General features: G+C 41.5%; 1 protein-coding gene across 1 annotated transcript in view; it reads left to right on the plus strand.

The window, feature by feature from the left end:
- Window positions 1–207: 207 nt before the first annotated feature.
- Window positions 208–26,501, plus strand: part of LOC106609243 (myoD family inhibitor domain-containing protein) — a 32,988-nt gene continuing 6,694 nt past the window's right edge. Inside the window, exons 1-4 of the mRNA XM_014207805.3 lie at window positions 208–462; window positions 747–909; window positions 2,777–2,905; window positions 25,421–25,723. Coding sequence (XP_014063280.1) covers window positions 816–909; window positions 2,777–2,905; window positions 25,421–25,723 — 526 coding nt within the window. The 5' untranslated portion in view covers window positions 208–462; window positions 747–815. The remainder of the gene's footprint in view (window positions 463–746; window positions 910–2,776; window positions 2,906–25,420; window positions 25,724–26,501) is intronic.

A 26,501-nucleotide genomic window follows, 5' to 3' on the forward strand; every position in this document is an offset into this window, starting at 1 on the left:
GGACATCAAGATAATGATAGGTAATAATATTCAGAGCAAATAAGCAGCAGCTATACTTTGAGGACACTTTGTTTAGGATACAGTCAAGTGGCAATAGTTTACACGTCAAAGTTTACTTCTCCAACATTTTCCCATGGTCCTTAGACACACTGCACACGAGCTCTCTAATTTCTGCAGCTGGCCGAGCATGCGCGAGTAGCTTTCGGAATCCGGATATGATGAAAATGTTTTAGTCCAAACTTTTTTCAAGCTTACCAGCAGAATGTCGATGACATTAGGAGTAATATTTCAACTTTTCCCGCGCGAATAGCGCGATAAACGGAATCATTGGAAACGTATTGATAACTTTGGAGATATTTGAATTTACAACTCGTGCGGAATTTTCCAACGAGAAGGCGTTTCACTATGGAGGAGGGATGGGAATAAGTCAAACTTGAGACAGGGAGTTGTCATGTTTGTAAGGTACTTATCAACAAAGTTATTATGCATGTTTACATAGTTTTGCTTATGATTTATTCGATAATAAATAACCATATTTATACATTTAAACGACTTAGTTGCAGATTTCCTTTCCGTTTCTATAGTTTCTGTAAGGCAGTAAAGTGGGAAAATTCCACTTACTTTTAACGACATATTGTGGTTTGACGTCACTCAAACCACATCTCTATGAGAGAGAACCAGTAACTTGCTCATTGTCGTTAACTTGAGTGGTAGTTTGTTACTCAAGTCCACATTCACATTCCCAGGATTGAGGACTAAGGAGGAAAAGGAGGCTCATCTTTATCTGTCGTGTATCACTCCAAGAGGACTGTCTCATGTCCACTGAGACCGTCTTACCTCTGGAAGGGCCTGCTGGGCCAGGGAAGAACCTTCAACAGGAGACAAGTCCTCTTCTCCCAAACTCTCACGGTATGACATTATACTGCATATAAGGGCTGACAACATGACTGTTATGCAAATGTTGTTTATTTATTTGGTGAAGGTGTTGTACTTATGCTCTACATCTCTTCCACTTTCAATTAACACTGTTGGAAATTTACCATTGATGGAATATTCCATCAATAATAACTTGGTCAAGATGGAAAATTAGTCATCATTGAAATCATGATCTTGTTTTCCTTGCATGTCAGAATCCATCAGTTCACTCAGAACAATAATAACAACCAACATGAACCCATTCCCTCTAAATTATATTCCTGTCGTTTTGCCAGACATCAGTAGCTATACACCAGCATTAGGCATGATAATGTTTTCATTATTTCACAATAAAGATTGAAGGAACGCCTTGGTGACTATTAGCAGGAACCACAGCCAATTATAGTTTTTAATTAACTTTCTAGTTGCCCGTTAGATTATAACATGTAAAATAAGCTTGGCCCCGTTTTTTTCCCCCCTTCTTCTTTCAAACAGCCACTGAACCGTTACCCATCCTATTTATACCAAGCATCATTACAGCACTGTCAAAAATAGCAAAGTAGGACAGAGTAAGCAATCACAGGGACGGGTGGCAAATGGATTTCCGCTGGACCTTCAAAGCCTTTCTCAGTTAAGACTGGATTTCCCCTCTCTCAGGAGGCTGTAGATGTTCTGAGAATAGGCTAATTTATTTCTAACTGTAATCACTAAATACAGCGATGCATCACACACTGCTACTGTAAGTGTGCATCGATCTGAGAGGGAGGGAGTCACACCAAGACTAAAGACTTGCCATCTATCAGCCCCTGCCTCTGGCTAAGATTGGGCCATATCTCTAGAGCCACTGTGGCTCATTTATCTATCTGCCATTGCTTACTAAACAGAGCGACAGCATTACAGGCCTGCAACAAATACATCATCCGGCTAAGGAAAATAACATTTGCCATGTTGTGCTGAGCCATTCGTCACCTTCTTTTCCAGAACAAAACAACATGAAAAGGGCTATGATTACAACCAAAACATAAAACGAAGAAGAAAAAAAAAAAACAGGATCCGTCTGAAGCAAACAGGAATTTGTTTTTTCAACTATGTCATAAAGATTCCCTGACGAAAGCCACGCAGCCTAAACGCATGAGAAATGTAAGACTTTGTTTCCATTGGGCATGCCATACAAATAAAGGCATTTTAATTAATTGTATGAAGAGTGCCTTGGTCCTCCTTTCTTTTTGTATGTCATAAAGGCATTGTAGATGTTTTTTGTTGTTGTTGTAGCCTATTGGCTAAACATAGCAGGAATGGAGACGGCACTCTTGCAATGATCATTTAATGTACAGTATTTGATGAGGGATCACGTAGTACTAATAACGTCACTCAGAGAGATGGGCTGACCTTTTGCATAGTTATTGGAGCAGGTTTTTACCTACATACGTTTTTCAGTGTAGATGAATGCTGTTTTTATGGTTGTATAAACCTTGGCAGGTAGTGTACACCCAGGAGTAGAGAAAATTAGATCCAGAAATCTGGCATTGGCTTTTACCTGAACCGCCTTGCTCCCGACTCTGTTGTGAAACCTTTCGACAAAGGAAAGGAAAGGGACAATGTTTTCTCTGGCAAAAATAAGGCAGCCCTGGCTTGGCTTGTCCTTCTGTCCCTGATATTAGTATTACGTCCACCGAAGTTGACCTTCTCCTCACCATTTACATCTGTTTCTGAGTAGAAGTACATAATGCAACTTTATTTTGACCAGTTGAGTTGTTCAATGGGAGGGCATGCAAACAATCTGTTTGTCGCGCTCTCCCTCCCCCCTTCTTTTTAGGCTAAACAGGTGTTCAATTTCTTATGTTGTGTACTTTGATCCTAGATGCTTGTGGCAGTAACGAATCATCTGAAACTACAAACCCATCCAGAACATCGTGTCCCAGAGGCACGTCCACTGAAGTACAAAGTCACGTGACGGGGGAAAACCCTACCTATTGTGACCCTGTTCGAAGTAAGTGTTACAATGAGGGGCTCCTCAGGAAATCCTGGTATTACGTGTTTGCCCAGATCCTCATCTGTTACTTTAATGGGATCCACACAAAACACTATGCCTAACAATTGTACTGTACACATTGATAGAAACAATGACATAGCGACAGAAATACTCTAAACATGTATAGCCTTGTGCAGTAGCCAAGCCCAGCTATCTTACCTGAGTAATGTTTTTGTCATGACCATGTTCTGTCAGGACCTTCGGACTTATCATAAGCTGGCATCATCAATCAACACTTGTCACTGCTAGGCCCTGTGGCAGAGTGACGTATGCCCATTGACAGATGGTCCCTCTGAAAAGTCACCCTCCCAGTTTGAGAGTAATGGCAAGATGGGATGAAGTAACATGCACGTTCTCTCATTCTGCTGTAATGACGAATAGTTGGCATGTTTCCTCCTGGTTGCTCTTCCAACCCTTCAGCTTTCTGTAGTGTGAGTGAGGAAATCCTGTTGTGGTTTGGCTTTGACTGTCTAGGCCCACTTGTTTCAGCTTTCAGTGCACTTAAATCATTTTAGAAGGCACGTATAGTGTTTTAGTGTGTTTGCACTGTAGCCATATTTAGAGTGAAGCAGATAACATGCTTAGTTCTCCTTATTTGTGAAAAGAAATCTCCCTTACTAGCACTGACTTTGCTGATAGCTACTTTGAGGAAAAATGTACTATTGACTGATATGTGGTTGTCCCACCTAGCTATCTTAAGATGAGTGCACTAACTGTAAATCGCTCTGGATTAGAGCGTCTGCTAAATCAGTGTGTCCCAAACTCTCTGGTGGGGGCCCTGATTCATATAATCCAAGCTTGATGATGAGTTGGTTATTTGAATGAACTGTGTAGTGCTAGGGGAAAACCAAAATGTGCACCCAGGGATGGCCCCCAGGACCGAGTTTGGGAAACCCTGTACTAAGTGACTAAAATGTAAATATGCTACCCGGCTGAAAGATTCAGTTACTAATGAAAGGAGAGAAGGGGCCATAGCAACAGCAAAGCAATCTGTGGTTATTTTGCAGTTAAGGTGATACACACTTGTTTGTTTCTTAAACTCATTCCAGTATATGGGTTGAAAATGTCACTAACAAGCGTCTAAATTGGAACATAGTGTCTGTACAGTAATATGCTATACATGACGTCAGCGCTCTGGCTATGTGCTTCACAGCGCTGTATGGATTTCGACAGACAGGCGTTCTAAACTTGAGCACCGCACTCGACAAGAAGAGTTGAAAGCTGTTCTTTGAATCATAAAAGTGCATTGAAATTGCTTAGAAATTGTGCACACTTTGAGAGGTGTGTGTGGCCACTTGAGTTCACCAGTTAGTACTCAACCAAACCCCTGTCATTTGTTTGTCTTATGATGCACTGACCCCACATTTTCCAGGAATAGTCTTATCATGTTACTGAATGTCTCCAGTGTATTTTCAGATTTCATTATCAACAAATGCGGCAAAATGTATAGAAAATCAAGTGTAATGGTTGGATTCAGTCTTGTCTGGTGAACTTGTTGTATCCTCACCTTTAGTTGAATAATTGTCGCCAAACTCTTCCCTTTCAACTGCTACAATGGTTATGCATTTCATATTTCTTCTATAAAACATTTCAATTCCCACAAGTGTAAAGGGTTAAGCAATGTAAACGCTTCCTCATGCATCATTGTGCCCTTTTGTTCAGCAGAAAGAATAGGGGAAACTAAAATAAATTCCATTTTTTTTTGGAATGGAAAGTACATGTCACACCCTATTTACAACTCTGAGTCCCACTGAGTTGGAACTGTGATAATAGAAACAACCTGTTCTGTTCTATCCAGAAAGCAATATTGTACACTTAAATCACACTGCTTTAGCCTCTTGGCAAAAGAAAATCTCATTACCTCAAGATTTATCGTTTTGAAACAGACTTGATTATCCACATTACAGGTACCGAATAGTACAACAGTAGAATCAGAAAAAGCAGCAACTCTAACTCCTCTAAAACCCTCTTGTGTTTGCCACTTCATAAGGAGAGTGTGGTGTCCGGCAACGCTAATAACAACAACAACCTGATTGCTTCCATCCATGTAGTTGTGGTTAGAGGATTGTTTACATTCTGACACAGTAGCTCTTTGTTTCTAGGATGTTCAACTGTACCAGGGCGCCTTTTCGGTCTTACGCTAATGACTTGCCATTGGTTTGTTTACCGGAGCAGCTTTGAAAAAGGATTTTGAAGCGAGAACTTGTCAAACCAAGGTAGCTACTGTAGCTAGCAGGTGTAGGTAGGGTTGTGATGGTCGTGGAATTTTGGATGATGGTTGGCCACACTTTCCACCAGGCTACCCCAACCCTGGCCAATAGCTCTGCACCCCCTGCAGCAACTGGCCCAAGCCCCCCCTGCTTCTCCTTCACCCAAATCCAGACAGCTGACGTCCTGAAAGAGCTGCAGAATCTGGATCCCTACAAATCAGCTGGGCTAGACAATCTGGGCCCTCTCTTCCTAAAATTATCCGCCATCATTGACCGCAACCCATATTACTAGTCTGTTCAACCTCTTTCGTATCGTCTGAGATTTCTTAAGATTGGAAAGTGGCCGCGGTCATCCCCCTCTTCAAAGGGGGAGACACTCTAGATCTAAACTGTTACAGACCTATATCCATCCAAATAAGAATTTGTTCTTAACTGACTTGCCTAGTTAAATAAAGGTAAAAATCCTGCCCTGCCTTTCTAAAGTCTTCGAAAACCACGTTAACAAACAGATCACTGACCATTTAGAATCCCACCGTACCTTCTCCGCTGTGCAATCCGGTTTCCAAGCTGGTCACGGGTGCACCTCAGCCACGCTCAAGGTACTAAACGATATCATAACCGCCATCGATAAAAGACAGTACTGTGCAGCCATCTTCATCGACCTGGCCAAGGCTTTCTACTCTGTCAACCACCGTATTCTTATTGGCAGACTCAACAGCCTTGGTTTCTCAAATGACTGCCTCGCCTGATTCACCAACTACTCGGAGTTCAGTGTGTCAAATCGGAGGGCCTGTTGTCCGGACCTCTTGCAGTCTCTATGGGTGTACCACAGGGTTCAATTCTCGGGCCGACTCTTTTCTCTGTATATATCAATGATGTCGCTCTTGCTGCGGGTGATTCCTTGATCCACCTCTACGCAGACGACACCATTCTGTATACATCTGGCCCTTCTTTGTACACTGTGTTAACAAACCTCCAAACGAGCTTCAATGCCATACAACACTCCTTCCGTGGCCTCCAACTGCTCTTAAACGCTAGTGAAACTAAATGCATGCTCTTCAACCGATCGCTGCCCGCACCCGCCCGCCCGACTAGCGTCACTACTCTGGACGGTTCTGACTTAGAATATGTAGACAACTACAAATACCTAGGTGTCTGGCTAGACTGTAAACTCTCCTTCCAGACTCATATTAAGCATCTCCAATCCAAAATTAAATCTAGAATCGGCTTCCTATTTCACAACAAAGCCTCCTTCGCTCACGCTGTCAAACATACCCTCGTAAAACTGACTATCTTACCGATCCTCGACTTCGGCGATGTCATTTACAAAATAGCCTCCAACACTCTACTCAGAAAACTGGATGTAGTCTATCACAGTGCCATCCGTTTTGTCACCAAAGCCCCATATGTCACCCACCACTGCGACATGTATGCTCTCGTCGGCTGGCCCTCTCTACATATTCGTCGTCAGACCCACTGGCTCCAGGTCATCTATAAGTCTTTGCTAGGTAAAGCTCTGCCTTATCTCAGCTCACTGGTCACCATAACACCCACCCGTTGCACGTGCTCCAGCAGATATATCTCACTGGTCATCCCCAAAGCCAACACCTCCTTTGGCTGCCTTTCCTTCCAGTTCTCTGCTGCCAATGATTGGAACGAATTGCAAAAATCGCTTCAGTTGGAGACTTATATCTCCCTCACTAACTTTAAGCATCATCTATCTGAGCAGCTCACCGATCGCTGCAGCTGTACATAGACCATCTGTAAATAGCCCACCCAACTACCTACCTCATCCCCATGTTGTTTTTATTGACTTTTTTTGCTCTTTTGCACACCAGTATTTCTACTTGCACATCATCATCTGCACATCTATCACTCCAGTGTTAATTTGCTGAATTGTAGTTACTTTGCTATTATGGCCTATTTATTGCCTTACCTCCTTAGTCCATTTGCACACACTATATAGATTTTTCTATTGTGTTATTGACTACTTTTGTTTATCCTATGTGCAACTCTGTTGTTTTTTGTCACACTGCTTTGCTTATCTTGGCCAGGTCGCAGTTGTAAATGAGAACTTGTTCTCAACTGGCCTACCTGGTTAAATAAAGGGGAAATAAAATGTAGTGTAATGTATGGTGTGCTGCACTACTGGCAAGTAAAATGCATCACTTTCATCTACAAAAAAATAAAGAAGTCTGTGACAACAGTTTTAATGTAGTAGTTGTAGTCACCCCCCACAGACTGGGTGTTTGGGGAATATGAAAGTGAGGGAGACGAAAAATCTCTTTTTGAGGGAAAGGTACAGGAACATGTCTTAGTCACTTCAAATAATGATAAAAACCTAATCTGTGTATAGAGGTTCTGTTTAGCAAATTGAATGGAAATCTTTTGAATATACAGTTAGCTTACAGAATGCAATGTTGGATATCCAGGGCAAGGAGCTGATGAACACTGAACTGGTCTGTTTTTTTTCTAATGAAGCCCTCACTTACTGAAGCAGGAAATCATCTGACTGACCACAGAGTGCCAAATTATTCCTTTTTTCTTTCATCCCTCTGTCCGATTTCCAACTTGTTGGGTGCCCTAGGCTGCATGTGATTTGTCTTGGTCTGTTGTTTTGTATTAGCCTGAATCAAAACAGAAAATCTGGCGCTTGTTATTTGAACGTTTTGTGTTTGTCTTAAAGGGTAACTTCAACCCCAATTTCAACCTTTGCCCAACCCCTTCCCCCCAAAAAGAATGCATTCAGGTGAAGTTGTGGGTGGGGGGATGCTCCTAAATAATAATTTTGTCGGTGGGTAAACTTAGTTGTACCTGATCCCAACACTTTCTCACCAAAACATACTTACCAGAAGTCAACTGGCAAACATGGATAATACAATTCTGTGCATTGCGAGTATATTAGGCTCTGGACAGTTGGCTCACAGTGGTAAGGCACTGAGTTCTTTATCTATTGCCACCTGCGGTGTAAGTTCAAATCCCCCATGGGGCACAAAAAATATTATGAAATGTGGAATCACATTTATTGCGTTCTTGCTTTGGGAAGAACAGTGCAATCCTCACCTTCAAACTGAAAATTAGGGTCTCAATTCAATTTGCAGTATTGATGTAGCTCTTTTTCCAATGGTCAAATTAACTCTCAGATTGGTCTTGGGTACTGTATAAAAATCTACAGCTACTACCAGGGCGACCCCTCTCACAGGTATGGTTTCAATTTCAGAATTAAAAGTGTATGGGCACAGGAAAAATATCTGCCCATTGTGGGATTAGAACTCACAACCAGTGGCCTATGAGCTGTTTAAGCAGACTGTGCCAGTTATAGAGATTGGGAAAAATAGTTGGCATGACCACCATTGTCACCTGTCTTTTGACGATGGATGTAGCTACAAATATAAACCTATAATAATTCTCATAATTCTCAACTCTCATGACACGGTAAGCAGAAATGTTGAATTTGGTCATGTGGAAACGTGCCTTTATGGATTTTGTAACGTCAGTAGTCAAGGAAGCATCATGCAAAATATATTGGCACACTCCACTTACCGAGACCATTGCCAAATAAGGCGCGCTCTCATCTGCTTTTACAGTAAGCCTTGAGGTGGTACCACTCAGCACATCTAGAAGGGAGTGTGTTTCATACTGAACCCGTCCATTGAGATGACATGGAGGAACCTTCTCAAGGTAGAGTTGATCCGCTAAGGGCAAAAAGAGCTAGATTTTCTACTAAAAGACCAAAATATCATTTTTGCAATAAACTGTTAAAATGAAGACCGGAATTGACGTGTTTCACGACAATGTAGCCGAAAACATCTGGTTTTCGATGAAAAAATTGTTTTTACATTAAAGTTACTCTAACAGTTAAACTTGTGTTTATTTAGCTCAAGTTATTTCTGACCTTTTTTTAATATCCAAAGTGTAAAGGGCATGTATCTTCAGGTCACTGTTTCTTGTTAGAGCCCTTCAACTATAAGGCCCCAGTATGTGGCAGCTAGCAGGGTCTTATGTGGCTCGGCCCCTAGGGGAATACACTCAGCTGATATCTCCTCCAGACTGGGCTTTGGCTCTGCAGGCCTTAAATAAATTGCCATGATCTAACGCCAGTTTTAGGTGTTTAATCGCCACATTATTCACTGTGATTGTCAAATAGTTGAAGTGCTCTCGCCGTGGATAAAGAGACGTGAGGTCAAATGACATGGCTGTCGCCATGAAAAGAAAGACATTAGTGTGGCCTTTGTGTGAATCCCTGATTGTGCTTTTACTCTGGAAGCTTCAAGGTTATTACCCGGGTGCAGAAATGACCTTTAGGAAGTTTAATATTTGACACTTCCAATGGTAGATGTATGTCGATGAATTATTGCTCCGCTGGTGGATGTCGCAGAAGAGCTTTCTTGCTTATTGATGCCTCAATATAGCATCTATGAAATGAATGCAGAATAGTGGGACATACAGGAATTGTCATTGTTTTGAACAGTGTTGTGTAAAGATGATGAACTTCAGAAACTTGTGTGTGTGTGTATGTGTGTATATATATATATATACTGATAATGAGAAATGTTTTTATATATATATATATATATATATATATATATATATATATATATATATATATATATATATATATATATATATATATATATATATATATATATATATAAACATTTCTCATTATCAGTTTTTTTTGTGCTAGTATTTCTGCCAAAAGAACAGCATGGTTGTTGTTGTTATCCAAGAGCTAAATCTTTATTGTAATCCAGTAGACCCCCGTCTATACTGAAAAAAATGTGTCTAAAGCAAGAGCCCATTTAAAAACAGAGGTGTAATTTTCAAGTGATTACTTACCAGTGGGTCATGGAATCAAAAACAGTATAAATAGGGTGAAATGGTAGCACAGGGGTTGATTTAAAATGGCCATTGTAATTCTACCTCTGTGGTAATTATTTCCTCATTGTCTTGCTGTAGATGGATTTCATCTGGGAAATTTCAAGCATTCCAATTAGCGTTTCCAGAAGTGTTGAAGCCTATTCATTGTGGATGTTTGTTTGTTTTTTTATTAAGTTTTCTTGCTTTTCAATCAACCAACAAAACACATTCCACATTCACAGATGTGACAGATAAAATAAAAATATATATACACACAAAGAATAATTATTTTAAAAATAAAAAATAAATATATATATATAACTTGCAGCAGCACTATCAAGGTTCTTATTAGCTATTTCCAGCCTTAGCTGAGACGACGAGCAAATAATTCGTTTTTAGATTTTACAGCACCTTACACAACATGTATCTGCTCATTTCCCTAATCACCCCATTCACTCTGTCCAATTTGAAATATAGTTGAGTAGTGGAGACCAGAGTCTATCAAACTTGGGCTGTCTCTTGCGGAGGTCATAAGTGAGCTTTTCAAGAGGGAGAAAGTCAACAATCTGGTCAATCCACATTTTAAATGTAGGAGAGGTATTAGAGGCCCACAATAGAAGAATACATTTCTTAGCAAAGTATGTAATAGTCATAAGCAAATTTTCTCTGTCAGGATCAAGAACAAAGTCCTGCTGGGCATTAAGAAGATAGATACACGGGGTCATATCAAACTGTACATCTAGTATTTTCTGTGCAGCAGTATGTATAGATTGCCAGATTTTGGCAATCTCTCTACAGCTCCAAAATACATGCATATAGGTTCCACTTTCAGAGGTACATCTTTTACAGTTAGGAGAAATGTCTGTTTTCATTCTAGGGAGTCTCAAAGGAGTGTAATAAAATTTGTACAAACATTTGTAATTAGATTCTTTCATTTTAACATTAGTAGAGGAGCAGTATACCCTGTCGCAAACCTCCGCCCATCACTGACCAAGGTCTTTTTCCCAGATTATTTTCAAAGGGGTAAAGGAGGAGCCTCCTTTCTCAGAAAGGAGTCTACAGATATAAGATAATTTACCTTTAATGGATTGTGCTGTGACAAGAAGGGTTTCAACTTCATTCAACTGAGTTCTAAACCTCCCCTTGGAAGTAAATGAGGAAATGACATGTCTAATTTGAAGATTAAAAAAAAAGGGGATCTTGGCACATTGAATTCACTGCAGATCTCTTGAAAGGATTTCAGTGTAGTGGTTTTCTGATGAAATAGGTCTGAAAAGGTCCTGATTCCTAGAGTATGCCATCCCTCAGGGCTTTTGGCAAGTCTGGGTTGCCTACTATAGGTGAGTGAGAACATATTTGGGAGGAAATGCCCAGGTATTTCTTACAGTCCCTCCACGCTAGTAGGGTGCTGTAAATCAAAAAGGTTTTGGCTATGTTGGCCACTTCACTAAAGTTATTAATGAATATAATTGAGCTTAGGGGCAATGAACCACAGGATTGGGCTTCTATCTGAATCCACGTTGACTCTTGTCTGTTTGTGATCCATGTTAGCATGTTGCGGATTTGGGCAGACCAGTAGTACAATTGAAAGGAGGGAAGGGCAAGAACACCCTTAAACTCAGGTTTCGATAGAGTGGAGAACTTGATCCTAGATTTTTTTATTGCCCCATAAATTTGGTGATGCTTTGGTTAGTTGTTTTGAAAAAGGAAACTGGGAGATGGCATGGGAGCATCTGAAATAAATAGTTCAGTCTAGGGAGGATGTTCATACGGATGACATTAATTCTTCCTACTAAGCTAATTGGGAGGGAGATCCAGGTTTGGAGATCGTTCTTGATTCGATCCAGGAGTGGAAGATAATTTTCCTTAAAGGCTATTCAGATCTGGTGTTATGAAGATCCCAAGGTATTGAAACCCCTGTGTCTTTCATTGGAATGGACATAGTGTCTTCATAGAGCTGGTGAGTGTAATATTGAGAGGGCAGACAGTGGATTTGTTCAAATTGATCGTATAACCTGAAAACTTGCCATACTGAGCAATTGTGTCTAAAATGGGAGGGATTTCTCAGGGTTGGATATGTAGAGCAAGACATCATCCGCGTAGAGCGAATCTTGTGCTGCAGGCCGCCTGCAGAAACACCCGTAATACTTGGATTGCTCCTTATCAACTCTGCCAGAGGCTCCACCCCCAACAGGTAGAGCAGGGGGGACAGCGAGCACCCTTGTCTTGTGCCCCATCCCAAAGGGAATCTGTCAGAGTTCAGTCCGTTAGTAGTCACCATGGCATTTGGATGAGAGTATAGTGATTTGATCCATTTAATAAAGTTTGGGCCCATATTGAACTTTTCTAAGACTGAGAACAGAAAGCTCCACTCCATCCTGTCGAATGCCTTCTCAGCATCCAGTGAAGCCAGCAGGACAGGGGTCTTCTGTTTGTTTACATGATCAATAATATCAAAAAGACGGCGAATGTTATCAGAAGACTTATCTCTGTAATAAATCCAGTTTGGTCCGCTTTTATTATTTTGGGAAGAAGAGTGTTAACCTCTCTAGGGTCGGCGGGACGAAATCGTCCCACCTACGTAACAGCCAGTGGAATCCTGTGGCGCGTTATTCAAATACCTTAGAAATGCTATTACTTCAATTTCTCAAACATATGACTATTTTACACCATTTTAAAGACAAGACTCTCGTTAATCTAACCACACTGTCCGATTTCAAAAAGGCTTTACAACGAAAGTAAAACATTAGATTATGTCAGCAGAGTACCCAGCCAGAAATAATCAGACACCCATTTTTCAAGCTAGCATATAATGTCACATAAACCCAGAACACAGAAGACAGCTAAATGCAGCACTAACCTTTGATAATCTTCATCAGATGACAACCCTAGGACATTATGCTATACAATACATGCATGTTTTGTTCAATCAAGTGCATATTTATATCAAAAAACAGCTTTTTACATCAGCATGTGACGTTCAGAACTAGCATACCCCCCGCAAACTTCCGGTGAATTTACAAAAAATTTACTAAATTACTCACGATAAACGTTCACAAAAAGCATAACAATTATTTTAAGAGTTATAGATACAGAACTCCTCTATGCACTCGATATGTCCGATTTTAAAATAGCTTTTCGGTGAAAGCACATTTTGCAATATTCTCAGTAGATAGCCCGGCATCACAGGGCTAGCTATTTAGACACCCAGCAAGTTTAGCACTCACCAAAGTCCGATTTACTATAAGAAAAATGTTATTACCTTTGGTGTTCTTCGTCAGAATGCACTCCCAGGACTTCTACTTCAATAACAAATGTTGGTTTGGTTCAAAATAATCCATAGTTATATCCAAATACCGGCGTTTTGTTCGTGCGTTCAAGGCATTATCCGAATGGTAAAGAAGGGTGACGAGCACGACGCATTTCGTGACAAAAAAATTCTAAATATTCCATTACCGTACTTCGAAGCATGTCAACCGCTGTTTAACCTCTATGGGCTAGGTGGGACGCAAGCGTCCCACCCGTGGTGCACTCCATCAACAGCAGGTGCATTTCAAGAGCGCCAAATTTGAATCCAAATAAATGTCAAAATTCAAATTTTTCAAACATACAACTATTTTACACCCTTTGAAAGATAAACATCTCCTTAATCTAACCACGTTTTACGATTTCAAAAAGGTTTTACGGCGAAAGCATAAATTTAGAGTATGTTAGGACAGTACATTTACAAGAGTTGTGTGTAATGTTTTGTCAATTCAAAGATAGGGTCACCAAAACCATAAAACCAGCTAAAATGATGCACTAACCTTTTACAATCTCCATCAGATGACACTCCTAGGACATTATGTTAGACAATGCATGCATTTTTAGTTCTATCAAGTTCATATTTATATCCAAAAACAGCGTTTTACTATGGCATTGATGTTGAGGAAATCGTTTCCCTCCAATAACCGGCAGTCAAGTCAGCATCACAAATTAAATAATTAAAATTAGAAAACATTGGTAAAATATTATATTGTCATTTAAAGAATTATAGATTTACATCTCTTGAACGCAATCAACTTGCCAGATTTAAAAATGACCTTACTGGGAAATCACACTTTGCAATAATCTGAGCACTGCGCCCAGAAAAATACGCGTTGCGATACAGACTAGTCGTCATGTTGGGGAGATCTAAAATCGAAAATACTATGTAAATAATCCATTACCTTTGATTCTCTTCATCAGATGTCACTTCCAGGTATCACAGGTCCATAACGAATGTAGTTTTGTTAAAAAAAGCTCATCATTTATGTCCAAAAATCTCCGTCTTGTTAGCACATGATCTAAGCCCGCCGGACTTCACTTCATGAACGAGGGGAAAAAATATATTTACGTTCGTTCAAACATGTCAAACGTTGTATAGCATAAATCATTAGGGCCTTTTTTAACCAGAACATGAATAATATTCAAGGTGGACGAATGCATACTCTTTTATAACGTATTGGAACGAGGGTACCCAACATGAACTCGCGCGCCAGGTGTCTAATGGGCCATCATCGTTCCATGGCTCTTGTTCGGTCAGATCTCCCTCCAGAAGACTCAAAACACTTTGTAAAGGCTGGTGACATCTAGTGGAAGCAATAGGAAGTGCCAAAATATTCCTCAGCCCCTGTGTTTTTCAATGGCATAGGTTTAAAGGTAATACAACACATCAGGTATCCACTTCCTGTCAGAAAATGTCTCAGGGTTTTGCCTGCCAAATGAGTTCTGTTATACTCACAGACACCATTCAAACAGTTTTAGAAACTTTAGAGTGTTTTCTATCCATATATAATAAGTATATGCATATTCTAGTTACTGGGTAGGATTAGTAACCAGATTAAATCGGGTACATTTTTTTTATCCAGCCGTGCAAATACTGCCCCCTAGCCCTAACAGGTTAAAATCAATTTTTATGCCATTTTTCTCGTAAAAAAGCGATAATATTCCGACCGGGAATCTGCGTTTAGGTAAAAAGACGAAAGAAAATAAAGCATGGGGTCGACTCGTGCATGCGCCTAAGCCCATTGTCCTCTGATCGGCCACTTGCCAAAAGCGCAAATGTGTTTCAGCCTGGGGCTGCCTCGATATCATTCAGCTTTTTCCCGGGCTCTGAGAGCCTATGGGAGCCGTAGGAAGTGTCACGTTACAGCAAAGATCCTCAGTCTTCAATAAACAGAGACAAGAAGCTCAAGGAATGGTCAGAGAGGGCACTTCCTGTAAGGAATCTTCTCAGGTTTTTCCCTGCCATATGAGTTATGTTATACTCACAGACACCATTCAAACAGTTTTAGAAACTTTAGGGTGTTTTCTATCCAAAGCCAATAATTATATGCATATTCTAGTTTCTGGGCAGTAGTAATAACCAGATTAAATCGGGTACGTTTTTTATCCGGCCGTGTAAATACTGCCCCCTACCCCCAACAGGTTAAGTCTTTTGGCGAGCAATTTGGTAATTATTTTGTAGTCGAAATCCGACAAGCTTATGGGCCGGAAGGACGAGCAGGATAGAGAGTCCTTGTCTTTTTTGAGCAGCACTGTAATGCGAGCTGTGTGCATTGAGTCATTGTTTTGAATCCTCCAGCATTGGCATGAAAATAGGGCTAAGCTGGGGCCAAAAAGCTTTATAGAACTCTCTGGGGAATCCATCTGGGCCTGGGGACTTATTAGGTGGCATGGAGGTAATTGCCTCCAGGACCTCCTCAGGAGTGAAGGGGGAGATGAGATCTTCTTGGTCGGTCTCTGATAGTTTAGGTAGCGAGATTCCCTCTAGGAAGGAGTGGAGTTCTGCCTCCGTGTGTTTTCTCTCAGAGGTATATAGTTTGCAGTAAAAATCATGAAAAGTTAAATGTATCTTTTTTGGGTCATATGTGACCTCGTCCTCTGCTGTTCGGATAGCCTTGATTGTACGCTCTGACTGCTCTTTTTTTAATTGGTAAGCAAGCAACCTACTCGGCCTATTGCTATACTCATGGTATTTCTGTTTAAAGTAAAGAAAACGTATCTCCCTTTACGTTGACTCCAGGAGGTGCTGTCTGGGGATTGTTTATGTACTTTTTCACAGCGTTCCAGCTCCCTCTCAAGATCTAGCCTGTGTGCTTCCATTGCTTTTTTCTTAAAGGAAGCATATGCAATTAGATGACCTCTTAGTGTGGCTTTAGCAGCATCCCATATTGTGGCCGGAGAAACAGGATAATTTTTGTTGTCTTGTGTGTAGTTGTCTATCCATATAGTTACCAATGTATGGAACGCTTCGTTTGATAACATTGAGGTGTTGAATTTCCAGCTCTTTGACCTCAGGATGTTTTTGCAGAGATCTGAAAGTGCTATGGGTCCGATTGTACACGTGGCTGAATTTATGAAACTCTTTGGGATACAAATGTAATCTATACGGGAGTAGGTGTTATGGACATTAGAGTAGTATGTATAGTCCATAGATGAGCTATTAGTCTCTCTCCAGATATCTATCAGTCCCATCTCTTTAGTAAGAGAGTTCAACATCTTTGCAGGTCTAGGATTTGTGGTGGGGACTTGAGATGATTTGTCTAGGGTTGGGTTAAGGGTATAATTAAAATCTCCGGCCACCACGCCAAAGGAAACACAATGCTCATTGAACAGGGTTATCATTTTTGACATGAAAGCAGGAGTAACTTTGTTAGGGGCGTATATGTTTAAGATAGTAATTGGTTGTCCATACAGTGACCCAGTTATCAAAATAAATCTCCCCTCCGGATCAGATTTGTTTTTGTCAATTATGAATGGAAGATTCTTATGGATAAGTATGGCTGTACCTCTACTGTTTGATTTGAAAGATGAGAAATACACCTCTTGCTCCTGGCTAATGGCGCTGAAGCTAGCTGCTTCTTGGAGGATTTTCCCGTCGCTAATGCTCGAGTCCGGGTAAAAATGTCACCTGTAATGTTGCCTTTTGTAGCTGCCATGACTTTTTGACTAAAGCTAAAGGAGTTTAAACTTGAAGTGGAGGTAAGATTAGGAATTGTTAACTACTTGTGCGGAGCTCTTAGTTCATGCGGCCATCTCGTTCAAGGGTCATGTGATTCCCCCATTGTGGATGTTTTAAACTTAAAAAGAGATTGAAAATACTTAAGTGAAATGATTAGATACAGTGCCTGTGGAAAGTATTCAGACCCCTTGACTTTTTCCACATTTTATTCTAAAATGCATACATTGTCCCCCCCATCAATCTACACACAATACCCCATAATGACAAAGCAAAAACAGGTTTGTAGAAATGTTTGCTAATAATAAAATGTAAAAAAAAGATATCACATTTACATAAGTATTCAGACCCTTTACTCAGTACTTTGTTGAAGCACCTTTGGCAGCGATTATAACCTCTAGTCTTTTTGGGTATGACGCTACAAGCTTGGCACACCTGTATTTGGGGAGTTTCTCCCGTTCTTCTCTGCAGATCCTCTCAAGCTATCAGGTTAGATGGGGAGCGTTGCTGAACAGCTATTTTCTGGTCTCTCCAGAGATGTTAGATCAGTTTCAAGTCCGGGCTCTGGCTGGGCCACTCAAGGACATTCAGAGACTTGTCCCGAAGCCACTCCTGCGTTGTCTTGGCTGTGTGCTTATGGTCGTTTTCCTGTTGGAAGGTGAACATTTGTCCCAGTCTTGATGTCCTGAGCACTCTGGAGCAGGTTTTCATCAAGGATCTCTCTGTACTTTGCTCCGTGACATGCACTGTCAACTTGGGACCTTTTATATCGACAGGTGTGTGTGCCTTTCCAAATCATGTCCAATCAATTGAATTTACAACAGGTGGACTCCAAGTTGTAGACACATCTCAAGGATGATCAATGTAAACAGGATTCACCTGAGCTCAATTTCGAGTCTCATAGCAAAGGGTCTGAATACTTATGTAAATAAGCTATTTCTGTTTTATTTGTAATAAATTTGCAAAACATTCTACCAACCTCTTTTCGCGTTGTCATCATGGGGTATTGTGTGTAGATTGCTGAGGATTTTTATTTATTTAATCCATTTTAGATTAAGGCTGTAATGTAACAGTGGAAAAAGTCAAGGGGCCTGAATACTTTCCGAAGGCACTGTATGCACACCTCCATTTATGTACTGAAATCTCATACACAAGTATTTCTAATGTGTGGATATCAGATATCACCATCATTATTCATACACACAAGGTTATTGGCTATGGAGAACGAAAGATTGATTGTTTTGCACTGTTGGAGGATTTGAGTACTCAAACAAATTCAAATTATTGTCCGTTTTCTAATATTAGTAAAACACACAGGCCTAGATCGCATTCCCTAGTTTACCTGTCTTCTTGGAGCAGTCAGAGCAGGTGTGCACAGAGTTCCACTATATCAACTCTACAACAAAGGCTCTGCTGCATTCCCTGAACATTAATGCCCTAGTGCAGCTCCACTCTGCTGGCTCCCAAACCAACCCCACAACACAGCACAGGGGGTAGTGCCTTGGAGCAGAGAGAGGGTAAGCTCTCTCTCTCTCTCTCTCTCTCTCACACACTCTCACACACAGGGGCCCACTTCAAATGAGAGCGGTGCAGGGGGGATTACTTGGCCTCTAACAGGGTTTTGGCTCCGACATTAAGGTTAAAACCCTTTTCTATTACAGAGATCTCGAGTGATGTTGCCCCCACGGTGTTTGCAGGTTCACCACCTCTCTGGTAGGTCATTCTGTCAGGGCTCTGATCACTGGACTGTGACTGGGGACCTGGCTGGGCTGGCTCCATTCAGACACAGTGCAGACGGCGCTCCCCGGCTAGAGCTGAAATCAATACGGCCGTCTCCGTTAAAAACCCACTCAGAGGCAGACTAGCACCTCTGTCCCCTAGTCTGATCACACAGCTTAAGGCCCTGATTGGCACCTATGAAGACAAAGACCATTGACCCACAGCTGTCCCATTAGCTCTGGTTAATGCTCAGATTGATACTGAGCAAATAAAGGAACCATGTCTATAGATATTTTTTATAGACTGACTGCCCCATACAGACCTTATACTGGCTGGCTGTTTTGGACTGCTCAGTTTTGCCTAGTTTCTTTTGTCGTTTTTTGTTGTTGCTGTGTGTTAATTTGAAAAGGATCTGTCCTCCTCTCAGGTGCTGTTAGTACAGTAATGCCCTCCCTCCAGATGCATTGTGCCCCGTTTTGAATTTCAAACAAGTCAGTTTCCTGTGGAACTTGTAGCTAACTTCAGCAAAGAGATTTTGAAATTGGTGGAATCTGTGAGTCATCAATGTAACTGAAATTGAAAATACTCCCCCTTCTCCTCACCCCTACCCTCTCTTCACTCCACTTCTGTTGCTTAGTTTTGGTTTTGAGTCGTCAGAGAGAGGGTGGAGCACTCTGTGAGTATGGCGTCTGGCAGCTCCCCTAGGCCTTCTCTGAGTCACGTCATCATTGTTCTTTCTAGAAAATGTGGTAGCTGCCTGTGTAAAGCCTAAATCTGTGCAAGATGTGCACTTTCTCAAACTTGTGAAGACATTTTTACATTTGATTTTACTACATTCCTCTTTTGCTCTCAGATGGAAACAGATTGGGGGGGAAATGGGGATTTGATAAAGCTTAAGACAGAATCACAGCACAGGTCTTTTTTTTTCTATCTTAGATGAAAAGGAGGGAGAAAAGTGTCATTCTGCTGCGCTCAGGTTTTAAGGCTGTGGTGGATGCCCTTGATCTGTTCTGTTATGCTACATTAGCACCACTCAAATTAGCAGCACACCAAATTCTACACAACACGTGAAAGAGAAGAACTTCAATGCCTTTACGCTTTTGGCATTTGCACAATGTGAATGATTTTCCTCTGAATGTGATTAATTTAAGAGAAAATGGCATCTCATTGGGTGTTTTTTAATGATTTAGATAGCAGTCCGACATTCATCTCACCAAATGTTCCGTTTTGAAATCGAAGGATAATTGATGATAGGCTCCACCTCCCCCAAGAGCGCCTGAAAGGTTCAGGTCGTCGAATCAAGCTCTTGTCTTTCAAGTTTCCTTCTCCACTGTAAAATGTAATTAAGCAGAACAAGGTCCGAAGGGGTTATTTTTTTCCCCTCAATCAGCGGCGAAATGACCAAATTTGAAATGAGTAAATCCCAGACGCCCTGCTTTCCTTGTCATTGTTATCAAGAGGGAGAGAGAGAGGCAGTCTAAAAGAAGGAAGGAGAGAGACTGGAAACAAGGGAAAGAGAGGATGGCTCAGAATATTAAAACACTCAAGTGTCAGATCACTACAGCAGGTTACATTTGAAGACCTACATTTGAATGATCATTTGTCACAGAGAATTAAGTGTCACGGTGAAAACCAGCTGAGTAATAGTGACTTATTCCTCATTCATAACGGCAGGAAAATAAGACATGAGTGTAGATATGGGTGTTTCTCCAGGAATTAGATTCTATATTATACAATACCATCAGAATAGAGGATAGGGGGGCTAATAGAGTTAACACTATTGTCACATCACATGTCACATCCTGTTGATAGAGTATCCTATCAGAGAAGGTAATTTAGTTCCCTCAACAGGCACAGATGGCCCGTCGCCACTGGGCTAAGATGAATAGCGCTGTGATCAGTTGGAAGGTTACTTTTTTTTTAGTATAGGAGTGATCTGACATTACCACGACAACCACCATAGAGTCATCCTGAGATTGTCACGTGTTTTATTCTGTTGAAGCAAGATACATTTTCCTGTTACGCTACATGTGTTGAATGTCTTCCTGCTATACTACATTTCTTTTGGTGAATGCTAGTCTGTCTCCATTAATTACAGTTCGACTAGGCTAGTTGGACTAGCTGATCCAGGCTATTCTAAGCTACAGCACCCTAACACTCCAACATTTTCACGCTAGATTTTTTTTATTTAATCAATTTGAATGCAATTAAAATGCTATTTTTACTCCAGATACTCGCATGTACAATGATTACAGCTTGGGTTGTGTTGAGTTGGGATAGTCGAAAGGACAATTCATGATGATTCTGCCATTGCTTGCAGCAACCTGTCCTTCGACACAATAAAGGAAGTCCTTGTCACAGAGTTGGAAAGTCAAACTGTAAATGAGCTTTGATATGCCGAAGGAAAATTTAAATCGGAGCCTTTGTAATAACGTTCATGGTGCTATTTTTTTCCCCCCTTCTCCACATATAATTCCCCAGGTTTTGCGTCTATAAATATGGGAATGGGAGATGTATAATTTCTAATGAGAAAATATATCCCTTTGGATTGAGCAGCCCAGCTAGCCAGACATTACAGGGGTGTTTGTTAGGAGGGGAAACGCCACCCCAGGCTGTTTAGGGGATGATGAGACCGCTGCTAGGTCATTGGCACGTTCACAAATTAGCATTTCGATCAACCAGGTATAAGGCCAGAACATGTACAGGAGACATGTTTATAATATGCACATATGTAACGAGTACAAAGATAAACAAACAAGTTACTGGAAGAATTACCATTTTAAGTGTCTTTCAGTGTTTTTGAAAGATGCTCCTGTTGGATAAGTTTACATCTTGTTTATCATATTTGTATTATTTCTTTCCTGCGAGTATTCCGCTTTCCACAGTGCATTTTGACTCACAAACCACTAGCATGGCGTATCTAGCTAGCTATTAGATGGGGCTGGATGGATCTGTTTAGCCTGCTGACATGTGACATTTGAATAACTAACTGTGTTACTTATGATAGGCATCCTAATAGGTCTCTGCAAACAGAACTTGCTCTCTCTCCCCCCATTAATATTAAAAAGGATTGAGCCATTGAAACGCCGCTCTAGTTTTTGCACTCCTATCCAGCTCCTGCCTTACCTATGACTTATAGTGTAGTAATGTGCAAATTAGAATTTCCAAGCTGCCCTGTTTTGACCTCTTAGTTATATTTCCGGTACCTGAACTATTTTAGAATTCTTTTTTTATGCAGCACATTTGAGTTGATGTTCATACATATTCCTCTCTCTTCCTGGTGGGGTCCGTGTGATATACTCCTTGTGTCTTTTGGGTGCAATTTTGAATTCTTCCTATAGGACATATTTTCTGCCACATTAAAAAAAAAAAAACGTAGGTGTTTATACACAGTTTTACATACAGAGTGATCCCGCACACAGACCGTAGCGCTCTCTAGGCGCAATGGCGCTGCGGTCCCCATGGCGTCGCGTACTACTCACTGAAGACTTGGTGACAAATGGCAATTATATTTGTGTGTTCTTCATGAATCCATCAAACACTGGCCTTTTTAAAAATGCTCCCGAGATATTTGAGCCTGTCAGATACAAGGGACCAAATTGGGATGCTGCTTAGACAGTCAAGAACCACTCACCCCCCAGTTCCATCTGATATGTTTGACAGCCTGTGTAGAGGAATACTCCATGTATTATTCAACTACAGATGTACACTCTCAACAGTTGTTGATGTGTTAGAAATAGGGTGGTTAGAAGTCCAATTGGAAGTGTTTTTTTTCTTCTCCTCCTCTCCTAAACATGGTGTTTTAATGCGATCTGTCAGGTTGTGTACGTCCACCAGCTCCGAACAAGTTTTTGTGGTAAACCACACAACTGTTCAATTTTAATCGCTTATGATTATTTCAACTAGCAGGAGTTGTTCATTTCTTTTTTATGGGGGATATGTTTCCTTGTCCGGATAGGAACACTGACTTTGCAGTGCATTTATATTACATAGGCATTTATATTGTATACCCAATCTATAGAGTATACAGTTGTTATCCAAGTTGATGTTTAACTGTTATTGTCTATTGCTACTAGTTCTATTTCTCTATTATTACCAGAAGGAGTTATACAGTATATTCTACATTCTACTAGCTGGCTTGGTTCAGTGTGGTTACATGGTTCATCATGCCATCATCTTTGGCAGGATCATCATTACCGTGATCAATGATTATGAATATTACCCTGTTCCTGTCCATTCATCTTCGTCTCCCATTGCTTTCTCTGGATAAAAATAAAACTCGGTCTGCACGAGAGACTGGGAACCTGTCCCTGGAAATGTGTCTTCGTAGGCTCGCACTTGAACCACTTTCTAGGCTTTCTAGTGTGTCGGAAACCCGAACCGCGGCTTTTTTTATACGGTGGTTTCCTAATAACTATTTATACTTTGTAAATTGAAAGCTTGACTTTCTTCAAAGGGAAAGGTAATTATGCTGGCTGAGGCAGAGAATAGACAGACTGTGGGTTGGTCGTTTGTGGATGCCTCCATGACCTCTGTATGAGTAAAGAGACTGCTTTATTACACAAGCTGCTATGGGTAATTTATTTCATAGGCAAGTGTCGTCTTTTAGGCCAGAGTGTGGCGTCACATAGTCCTGCCCACATACTGTGTTTGTACCTTCCCAGTAGGCTATGTCAGTAAAGGGTATTGAGCTTAAGATAACTTATTATATATTTTTTAATGATTAAAAAAACGAACTTTTACCCTCCAATTTTGTGGTATCCAATTGGTAGTTAGTCTTGTCTCATTGCTGCAACTCCCCTACGGAGTTGGGAGAGGCGAAGGTCGAGAGCCATGAGTCCTCCGAAACACGACCCTGCCAAGCTGCACTGCTTCTTGACACACTGCTCGCTTAACCCGGAAGCCAGCCCCACCAATGTGTCGGAGGAAACACCGTTCAACTAATGACCGAGGTCCGCTTGCAGGCGCCCGGCCCGCCACAAGAAGTTCCTAGAGCATGATGAGACAAAGATATCCCAGCCGGCCAAACCCTCCCCTAAACCAGACGAAGCTGGGACAATTGTGCGCTGCCTCATGGGTCTCCCGGTCACGGCTGGCTGTGACACAGCCTGGGATCGAATCCGAGGCTGTCGTGACGTGATGCAGTGCCTTAGACCGCTGCGCCACTCGGGAGGCCAGCTTAAGGTAACTTTTGTACTAGTTATAGTATGGTTTGGTCGTTGCTAATTCTGAATTCCACGGTTAAAATGTGCCTTATTACAGAATAGATTGTTGATGTTCACTATATAAGAACAAAGTTGATATCTCACAAGTTACATGTGGATATTTGCAAAAGAAAACAAGCAATTGTTGAATCTCCTTGTTAGCCATTCGTAGTTTACTAACAATGTCACGTAAAAAGCTGTCAAATCCATCAACCTGGGTTTAAATCGGAGCATAATGAATTCTCCTTTGTGCCAACCAGTTGTCTAATTCAAATTGCATAGAAATCTGATCCCAAAAGTCTATATTTGTTTATAGAGGCTGCGTGCGGACCACTGTACGAGGAGACAAAGCAGTGTCTGTTTTTAATTGCATTGTTTTACATCTACATTCTCGTCAGAGAGGTCTCCCTGGGTGCTGAGAGTGTGTTGTAAAAAAGAGGTGGGCTAGAACTCGATTTTCCTTTCTCTTGTTAACAATAATTGCACTAGTTGGTGAGCAGACAGGAAAGAAAGAACAGGCGTATGCAGATCGCTGTTTGGCGCATCCACTTTGACTTGGAGAAGTTCAGGTACAGTAGTAGCACTCTACAAATCAACACTACATCGTGTGGCTGTCACCAACAAAGTTCCCCTGTGAGTGTTGTATTGCCGTACGGGCCGCCGCTTGTACAGCACTCGCACCCTAAAATGCAGAGTTGGTAAAAAAAGAGATGAATAATTCAACAGAGATCAATAAGTCACCGTGCTGCTATTTCTCTCTCCTTTCTGATGCAGATGGAAGGTAATGCAGGAGTTATCTCCCTGTAGAGCTGGATGTGCAGGAGTCTCTTCCCCTTCTTCCCCTGGAAATGTCACCGCTCCCTTTATTTTATCAGATGGCCCGACATTCATTCGTTCGGCGGTTGACTCTTCATGGCTGGCTGCTGCCTGTCACACGTGGAGCGAGTGTAAAGAGCCAGAGCTTTGAGAATGGGGAAGGGAAATCACTACTCTACTGTAGCAGGCAGGAATGCAGGATCAGTCTTTCTCTTAACTCACCTGGGTGCTTCTCCAAGAAAATGCTTGTTCACTCACTGTTCACCTACAGGGATACTGTACTGTGTGATCATTTGGCTGTGTGAGGGTTGTAATCCTCTTCTTCTGTGCTCCTTTATTTGTTAAGGTTCCATGATGGCAGTACAAAAAAAGGACAGTTATTGAAGGTTTAGCCTCGGGATTCCCGTATCTGTTCTGATGGTATCGAAACAAGAAATCTTGAGGGTTACAAAAAAAGTGATCTTAAGTGACTTATTTGATACTTGTCATGAGCACCCAACATAACAAAGGCAGTCAGTACCTTGAACGTTCTAAACATCCTTCTCCTACCCAGAATCTAGCTGTAAAACCTTAGTAGAGAATAAATGGCATGTTCTCAGTCAAACATGCTGAAAGCACAATAAGTGCTCTCTAACTGAAAAGAGAGGAGTGTGACATTTTAAAAATAACTTTTCCCACCCAGCTCAACCTCAGCCGCTGCCCCAGCCAACCACCTCTGCGCAGGGAGAGCCCAACGAGGGAGAAGATGCTGCTTCTGACAAGAGTCAAAATGGCCACCAATCCTCCACCGGCCTAAATAACGGCAATGGAATCCGTCGGCAATGTTCCTGTGGGGCGGAGCCGCACAGGAAGCAGCACCCATCGCCCGGCGTCTCCCAGAAGATGCAGAGCCAGCTTCGTTCCAGCCTGTCGGTCAACAGCGACAGCAGCAGACGGAGTAAGGGAAGCTCCACCGGATCTCACAAGCCTGGGACGTTACCAGAGGGTGAGTTATAAGTACTGGGCGCCGACAGTACACACACATACTCTGTCTTATATAGAACACACTCTCTCACTAGGAGGTAAGTACTGTGCTCCAACTTAAGGTCATTAGAGTCACTCACAGACTAATAATCACACAATGAACACACATCCCTCATCTGCTTGGCTTGACTTTCCCCTAGCACTTCATCAACACCTTTTGGTGCAGGTCTTCCACCACTAACATTCCATTTGTCGAGAGGACAGAATAGACAGTCAAAAATGGACAGATTCTCTCGGTTCTCTTATTTTAATGATGAAAGTGTACTTTCATTTGGTCAAGACCTGCTTCCTATGGCTTTATTTTCCTCAACAACAACTGAAAGGATGTATTTTAGAATTCAGGGGGAGCCATCATTTTCTCAGGTGTTGTGCGGAGGTGAGTGCAGTAATGAAGGTGATTGGTGTTCTGAATGACTAATGGTCAGTAAGGTGTGACCTTCTAATGAGGCTGAGCCGCCCAGGGTGCCTGCTAAGTGTCATCCCTCCTTCCATACCTCCCTCCCTCTCCCTCTGCATGGGCCCATGTCTGTCCTCCAGTCTCCAGCCTTACTGTGGCTCCTCATTAACATTGGCTCTGTCTGTCTGGGAGTCACACACGCATCCTCTTTTTACCTTTTTTTTTACCTCTGTTATCTGCTATCCATTATCTAACCTGCCTGCTGCTCCCTGCTTATCATCGCCTCGTCTGTGACTGCTCGCTTTGTCTTTTACTTTGTCTTATAGAGGGAGAAAAAAAATAA

The sequence above is a fragment of the Salmo salar genome, chromosome 07 (assembly GCF_965601325.2).
Source record: "Salmo salar chromosome 07, fSalSal1, whole genome shotgun sequence".
In the NCBI taxonomy this organism is placed as follows: domain Eukaryota; kingdom Metazoa; phylum Chordata; class Actinopteri; order Salmoniformes; family Salmonidae; genus Salmo; species Salmo salar.